Here is an 8,768-nt window from a genome sequence, read left to right as displayed (position 1 = left end):
ATGAGGAGCAGGAAGGGAAGGCCAGGAAAATGCCAGCCATGTTGCCCAAGGGGGAGCCCAGGTCACAGCCATATGGACAGAAAGGGTTCAGTAACCAAGGTCACCAGTGGGAGGACTGCCCTACCAATCTCTAGGTAGGAATGAGGTAAGAGTGTCTTACATTGCATTAAAACTGAGTGATTATCTAATTGTTCTTTGGTTTTATTGAATACAATCAGAAAGTGAGTAAACTTGTCTTGTCCACATAAAGATACATTTAACACACAGACATGAAAGAGACAAAACTATTCATTGGCATTATAAAACAGGCATTTCCAGAATGATGGACTGAAATTCAGAGTTTGTTTGTTTGTTTATTTATTTATTTTTCAGGGACAATGCACACCAATCAACAGTTGCACTGTAAGTGAGCCAGAGTTAGCCAGAGAGGCTAATTTCCATCTGCTGTCCCCGGCCAGATGTTTCAAGGTTGGATGTTCCGCTGCCTCTCATCCTTACCAATGACAGTGTTCTTATTGTATGATACTTTACAGGCTGATGTAGTGGTATCGAATGACAGACTTAAAAATAACTGAGAGCAAGAACTGGGTATATTTGCTAGAAATGCCATACAATTCAAAGTAGTTCACAGACTCCTGGCTTCATGCTATTTGCCTCAACACCTATCTGATAAGTGTAAACAAGAGACCAGAGGACTTACCCATCAGTTCTGGTCCAGCCCAAAGTTAAGTTCCTTTTGGACTTTTATATTAAACTATACCATCCTTTAATAAAACTATCACACCTGATCCTACTTGCTATCTTTGGATCAGTGGTAGTAATTCCATTCATTAATAAATAAGAGGGGCAAGACATTTGCCTCTATAAACTGTAGGCCAAACGCCTAACCCCAAGGAAGTCAGAGGATATAGGCCTCTATTCCAGCAGTGGCTCAGGTATCTGGGCAAAGTACTTCATGTAGAGAGACTGAGTGACAAGTTTATTAACAGAAACATCATCTTCCTGAAAATTTGGCAACCCCATTTGTTTTGATGATTAAATCCGATATGCACTGAAACACATTGTAGCTACATCATGTTGGCTGTCAAACATTCTGTCATCCCAAATGCTGATGTCTTTGTTTCTATTGTTTCTATAATTAAATTTCCATTTTATTTATTTTTTTCTTGACATTTTATATGAATATATAATGCTACATAATGTTACATATTTCTAAATTCTGAATAGATGTGACAATGTAAGTCCTTAATTTAAACGTGGTACTTGGTAAAGTAAATATTTAAGTTGCTATTTAAATATTCAAATGAGTGTTTCCGGATGGCGGAAGTAATTAGTTCCGGTCCGTTACACTAAACAGTCCCCTTAAATGAATGAAGCTCTCGCTGCCTCTGTTTGTCTCTTCCTCTTTTTCCCTTCCAATTGTCGTTTAAATTGTAAAAGTGTAACACCAGCACTTTAACCGAAACTACTGGAAAATCCCTTCTCAGTTGTTCAGGACTTCAGCAGCAGCGAACTTAACTTCAATATTACTCGGTAAGTTAATTAACTTCTTCACCAAGGTAACGTTAACCAACACGGCACGAAACATGACCTGCGACGAAAGTTAACAGTTATCCTAATACGTTACTAGCGTTAGTACTAAGCTATCAAGATTAATCACAGGTTAGCGGCTTTATATACAGTTATGCATATATTGTTACATAACCGAACCATGGCACCTGAGAAGTGAAGAACCTACATTTTGTTGCAATATATATTGAAGCCCAGTTAGCATTCATAAAGATGTAGACAGTTCGCAATTGGACTATGCTTTATAGCGATGGGTGTCTCATTAAGCTCTGGGCTTTATTTCTAATTATAGCAAAAAAAAAATTCAAAGTTTCGCGCCTTAAATCGCAGGGAATACAGTGACGTCTGGTGGCTTCAAAAATGTATAGCAAGATAATGTCTGACAGAACAAAGCTCCAACACGTTGTATATTTAACATCTCGTCCTTATAGTTTATTGCCAAATTTCTCAGTTAGTATCCATATCATACTAATATACCAAACTGTTTATTTGACACAAGCTCAGTTTTGAAAACGGTGCGCTTCACAGGATTGAAACAAGCTTCCGTATCATTCGCTCTTCTCTAATGCGTCATACAACAGGAAAAACAAATATAAAAATAACAAGAACACTTCATGAATAAAAGGAAGAAAAACCCCACGTCATTCCCAGTAGTCACTAGTCTAGACCAATAATATGTCATTACCACCAAAACACTTGTTTTTTTTTAAGCTCAAATGCTCATATAATCTTTTCAAGCATTTGTGGCAGATGCACTTAACCATTGTTGATCTAGCGCTTGTTGGAAGTTTAATATCTGTAGAATTTGCTTAGTCAACATTAGGACATAACGGTTATCAATGTTGCCAGTGACTGTTTTGTTTTAAAAAATATTTTCTCCATCTGCAGGAGGAACGCGAAACAACTTCTGTCTGGGACTTTTCATCAAAGAAGGAGAGGTGCGTTAAAAACCTATGGTATATTTTATTTAGACAACATGGTGACTTACTATTAAAAATGGTTAGCTCAATTAACATTTTACTAACTATGTAGAAAGTATATCATTTTGAAGTGAACATTACTTTAGTGTTAGCCGTTTTTCCACCCAGTGTAAAAGACTGACTGGATACTTTTCACTGCTCATCCCTTGGCCCATCAATTTGTTTGGTAATGCGTCTGTAAACCAAATTCAAGTCTATGGATTTGGAGTTGATTTGAACATTTTGTTTTACAATTATACTACCAATGCAGTGAGCTGTTTGTTTTCTGGGTTGTTTGATAGTAAAAGGATTAATGCAAGCTGCACATGCCATCAGTAGAAAGTACTGTGTACGAAACTAACTTTGATGGTGTTGTATTCTCTCCTCAGGATTCTGTACTTCCTGAGAGAAAGTCCTCGCTGGTGGATTATTCTGGACACACCTGAAGAACATTCTGCTGATCTCTCAGACCTTCTGTACCGGTGAGTGAATCAAGCTGAATTTTCTTTAACGCGACTAAGATGTTGGCAAAGTTGAATGCTTTTCATATTTTGCGATCTACTGACTTGACTGTGCTGATATTCATTCACCTTAAAGTAATGTCGCTGCACTGTTAATATGATAACATAACAATCATTTTGATATTGCTGGAGTTGAGTTTGTTGATGCTCGCACTGTGAACAGTTATTAACATTGCCATTGCAGTTTTAAAAATGAGAGAAGGGAGTAATATATTTGAACACAGTAACATCATTATTTAGGATTTATGTTTGATTTAGGTATGAACAGGACATTTAACCCGAACTTGTACCGTACAGTTTAGAGTAACACTGTGACATATATGTCATTCAATGGGGCTTATGCCTAATTCAGAAGGACATTTGAAAAATGCAGAGCATTGTAAGGTCATTGTTGTCCACTTTCTGTGTTATGTGCGATCATGCGTCTCATGGAGCTCATTTCCTCTTAAAGGGGAACTCCACCGATTTTAGACATCGAAGGCTGTTTGGAGGTCTTGGGGAGCACTCCATATGTGACATATTTCGTAAACTACCTCAAGTGATGTCTTTTGAGTCAGCATCTGTTGGGGCTAAAGACTTCAAGTTTGAAAATGAGAACAATCTGGGAGCTTGGAGTTAGAAAAAGTGAGCTTGCTAGACCTCTGTATCCGCTCCTCATCTCTGCTTAGAGGTAATGGCTTGAGACCGCATTTGCTGCTACTAACACACCCGCATCTCACAACTTGCATTGTCGGTAACACAGACGGCAGCTTTTGACAAGAGAGAAGAATGGTTGGAATAATAAAGATTATATGTCTGGTTCTGCACATTCATTTTGATAAATTTTTGTATTGTAGGCAAGCAATGCTAATTTGTAGTTCTCCTTTAACACGTATGCAGATGTGGTGTAACATTGTGGTCATGTAGTATATGATATGCATTTTTTCTTTTGTATTGCTGACAGAATTTTACGACGTCATGATGTGTTTAGGTGGATAACACTATATTATTTTTTATTATCGTATAAAGCCAAATCTTTACATATATTTTTAAGTGTAGATACTAATATTGTTGAGGACTAAGTGGAAATTACCAAAAGAAATGTTTGTCGCTTTCCATGGTGCTGAAACAGTGAAGGTCTGTGTTTTACTCTGTTTTTTGTGTTTTTTTTATGACCCTCTTAAAAATTGTCAGTATGTTTTTTCCATTTTTGGCCACACATCACTCTTCTTATTGTAGGGATGAGAATATTGATATTATGTATTAATTATAACAAATATTGTGCCACCTATCATTCTATTACCACGTGGGACCCTGACTGCAGACAAAAGTGTAACTCATGAATAAAAAAAAAGATTGTTTTTTTTGTACAACGAGCCACGAGATCATCATGCTGCCTCTGTCCATGGTACTGAAATAACAAGCGCAACTGGAAACTTGTTTTTTTATTCTTCTCTTTTAGCAATATTTACTAATGATTTATTTGTCCCTTAACCCTCTATGGCATCTTGTTGCCTCATATGGTAAAGAGAAGTATATGAATATTTTGCAACACGAAATGAGTGTATCAACTGAGCATACATGTACAGCATTTTATTCTAAATATGTCTTCCTAAAAAGTAATAACAATGAATATTTTTAGCAACACATATTTTCTAATATTTAGTTTGGAAATTATGTTTGCGTTGTCCATATGTTAAGTTTCTTAAGGAGTGACTGTTGTTTATCCACAGTGCTGTAACATTTCTATCTAGATTTCTATGATGATTTTTTAGTAAAGTTTTATTTCGTATTTAATTTTTTTTCTTGAAGTAAATACACGCTGGTCAATAAAATAATAAAATTCGTTGAACAGAATTCATTATATTGTCGCGTCTGTGTTATATGATGGCGCACAGTTCGTGTGGAGGATGAGGCGGGTCTAGACTATGTGGAGTATAGTGCATATGGGTGCAAAGAGTGAAAAGTGACTCATGGTGCCGCTGTAGGCCAGCACACAAGCACACAGACATCTCCTCCCACTGTTACTGCTTTAGTAGGTTGTAATTTATCAGAACAATCTCACGACTGTTTTTTATTGCGTGCGCTGTTGCAAAAATGTTGGATTACTGACTGAGTTTTGGATTTAACCTAATTTTTCCTGTAGTCATTTGTACAAGCTGTGGACGCTCTTTTTCGACGATGGGACACAAAGGATTTCCAGCGCTTCGTCCGATCCTCTGCATCGCTTCCTTTATTGTAACGCTGCACCTCGTTAATGGAGACCTGAGTTATTCTATTCCAGAAGAGATGAAACGCGAGTCTGTTATTGGAAATATAGCCAAAGATCTCGGTCTTGATCTGAGGACCTTATCTTCCCGAAAGGCCCGTGTTGATTTTGAGGGGACTCGTAAGCGGCACTGTGATATTAATCTGAGTACCGGAGATTTGATCACATCGGAGAGAATTGACCGAGAAAGTCTTTGTGGAAAGAAACCCTCATGCGTTGTGAAAGTAGATCTGGTGTTAGAAAATCCTCTGGAGCTTCATCGACTAAGTCTTCACATTCAAGATGTAAACGACAACTCGCCAAAATTCAACAAGCAATTGATTGAAATGGAAATAAGAGAGTCCGCTGACAAGGGAAACCGCTTCTCTATCGACGAGGCCCATGACGCAGATATAGGTCAGAATGCTGTTCAAAGGTACAACCTGCAAAAGAACGATAACTTTATTCTCGCTGTTGACAGCAACAAGGTTGAACTCGTACTGGAGAAAACACTTGATAGAGAAAAGCAGAAAGACATTAATTTGCTTCTCACAGCTTTAGATGGAGGCTCTCCTCAGAGATCAGGTACTGTAGTCATACACGTCACTGTACTGGATGCTAATGATAACGCCCCAGTGTTTAGCCAGGCCGTTTATACAGCCAGTCTGCCTGAAAACTCTCCTCCAGGTACCATAGTGATTAATGTTAGTGCTACTGACGCAGATGAAGGAGTGAATGGAGATGTGACGTATGACTTCGGTCACGTTTCTGACGATGATGTAAATGTATTTTCTATTGATCCTAAAACTGGAGAAATTAAAGTAACTGGTGTGATTGACTTTGAAGAAAGGAGTTCTTTTGAAATGAGATTGCAAGCTAAAGATGGTTTAGGATTAACCTCTTACGCCAAAGTTATAATAGATGTGACTGATATAAATGATAATGCTCCAGTGATATATCTGAAATCACTGACTAACCCCATACCTGAGAACGTGTCACCTGGTACAGAGGTGGGCATCATCAACGTGCAGGATAGAGACTCTGAGACTAACAGACAGGTCCGCTGCTCCATTCAGCAAAACGTCCCTTTTAAGTTGGTTCCTTCTATTAAAAACTATTATTCTCTGGTGACCACAGGACAACTGGATCGTGAACTAGAGTCTGATTACAACATTACAATCACTGCCACTGACGAGGGCTCTCCACCTCTGTCCTCCTCTAAAACTGTTCAGTTATCTGTAGCAGACATCAACGACAACCCACCTGTGTTTGAGGAACAGTCCTACAGCGCTTATGTGACTGAAAATAACAAACCTGGCTCCACTTTATGTTCCGTTACTGCTCGAGACCCCGACTGGAGACAAAACGGTACAGTGATCTATTCTCTGTTACCTGGAGATGTTAACGGTGCTCCGGTGTCCTCCTATCTATCTGTTAACGGAGACACGGGGGTGATCCACGCTGTGAGGTCGTTTGATTATGAACAGTTCAGGAGTTTTAAAGTCCACGTGATGGCCAGAGACAACGGTTCTCCTCCGCTCAGCAGCAACGTGACCGTCAGTGTGTTCGTATCGGATGTGAATGACAACTCTCCTCAGATACTGTACCCCGCCCCGGAGGGCAACTCCTTCATGACCGAGCTGGTCCCCAAAGCTGCACACGGAGGCTCTCTGGTGTCCAAAGTGATAGCGGTGGACGCGGACTCCGGACAGAACGCCTGGCTGTCCTATCATATAGTCAAATCCACTGATCCGGGACTTTTCACTATTGGTCTCCACAGCGGAGAGATCAGGACCCAGCGGGACATTTCTGAATCTGACAGCATGAAACAGAACCTCATTGTGTCGGTGAAAGATAACGGACAGCCCTCTCTCTCTGCCACCTGTTCCATGTATTTACTTATTTCTGATAACTTGGCTGAGGTGCCAGAACTGAAGGATATTTCTTATGACGAGAAGAACTCCAAACTGACCTCTTATCTGATCATCGCGCTGGTGTCTGTGTCCACCTTTTTCCTGACCTTCATCATCATCATCCTCGGTGTGAGGTTCTGTCGCAGGACAAAGCCCAGACTGTTGTTTGATGGAGCAGTTGCCATCCCCAGCGCTTATCTCCCTCCTAATTACGCAGACGTTGACGGCACAGGAACTTTACGCAGCACTTACAATTATGACGCCTACCTGACAACAGGTTCTAGAACCAGTGACTTTAAGTTCGTGTCATCTTACAATGACAACACACTGCCTGCTGACCAGACTCTGAGGAAAAGTCCATCAGACTTCTCTGACCCGTTTGATGATTTAGAGCCGTCTGTAGAGGTAGGAACCTTTCAAAGATCTTTACTAATCACAATGAATTGTCTGCTTGTTTATTGAGTTCTGTTAATGCCTCTCTGGCTGCAATATGTGTTTATACTTTTGAAAGTTATTGCGGGTTTGCTGAAGTGAACTTTTAGCATGAAGGATGGAAATCTTCCGGGTTTTTTGCCGTTCATTTTATTATATTTTGTCAGAAAATCATTACATGTTTTTTTACGTGTCATCATTCAAAACCGGAGTATATTTTACGTTTCTACTTTTATTTATTCGTTTTGTCTCACACAGGTGCCTATTATGTTCATGTCCTGAAAGATACACTTTGAAAATGATTATTTGACCAAATAGTTTTAATATATAATTTAGTGTGTTTGATAAAATTGCGATTCATGAATTATGTTAAGTGAGACTAATTCGCTATTTAAAATATAACAAATACTTTTCGATCAAGGAGTTATTCCAACCCGATCTCTGCCAGCAGAAAACCCAGGCCTCATGGAAAAACTATAGTCATAAGAACATTTTCATCAGCAAGATGTATATGATTCAAGCTGTCACAAAACTATTTCACACCAATCATGTAGCGTCATCTCTCATGAGTATGCACGTTTACATATTCGGCTGGTAAGCATGATTTCAATATAACTTATTGTTAATTATCAGCAAGAGATGCAAATTATAGATCCTATTCCGGAGTCAGCCGAGGGCGACGTGCCTAACGGTTCAAGTGTACCGTAAACTCAGGTTAGAACAGTCTAGAACTCTGACCAGAATACCAAAAACAGCATTCAATAACTTTGTGCCATCAACTCTGCCAAATCTCTAGGGAACTGTTCGTGGTGCTGAAACGCTTCTCAGGCGCTCACTTGCAGCCCCAACTGGAGATGTCCTCTTCTCCTCAGCCATGCTCTCTGAATTTCAATACAAATAATTAAAGTGATAATCTGTAATGAGAATATTTGGTGTTTGTGATTCCCCAGCTCATACTATTATTATGGAGCCCTCAACAACAACAACTCATACAATATTGTGTTGCTGTTTTGTAATGACAGTTTAGCTCGCCTTCTCTTTAGGAGGGTAAAACTCGAATATATATATATATATATATATATATATATATATATATTGTCTATTGTTTGACCACTTTAGAAATCTAAAGCAAAGACAACAGACTATT

The 8,768-nt window shown here is 39.0% G+C and overlaps 1 protein-coding gene across 1 annotated transcript; it reads left to right on the top strand.

Annotated features, from left to right (window-relative positions):
• Window positions 1-3,466: 3,466 nt before the first annotated feature.
• LOC142963008 (protocadherin gamma-A4-like) lies at window positions 3,467-7,903 on the top strand. The gene is made up of 2 exons (XM_076103705.1): window positions 3,467-7,594; window positions 7,880-7,903. The coding sequence occupies exons 1-2, from the start codon at window positions 5,210-5,212 to the stop codon at window positions 7,901-7,903; spliced, it is 2,409 nt and encodes an 802-aa protein (XP_075959820.1). The 5' UTR covers window positions 3,467-5,209.
• Window positions 7,904-8,768: the final 865 nt, after the last annotated feature.

The sequence above is a fragment of the Anarhichas minor genome, unplaced genomic scaffold (genome assembly GCF_050575085.1).
Source record: "Anarhichas minor isolate MPS153535 unplaced genomic scaffold, ASM5057508v1 ptg000028l, whole genome shotgun sequence".
Classification (NCBI taxonomy): domain Eukaryota; kingdom Metazoa; phylum Chordata; class Actinopteri; order Perciformes; family Anarhichadidae; genus Anarhichas; species Anarhichas minor.
Note: the sequence above shows the minus strand (reverse complement) of the source record. Positions and strands in the feature narration are given on the sequence as shown.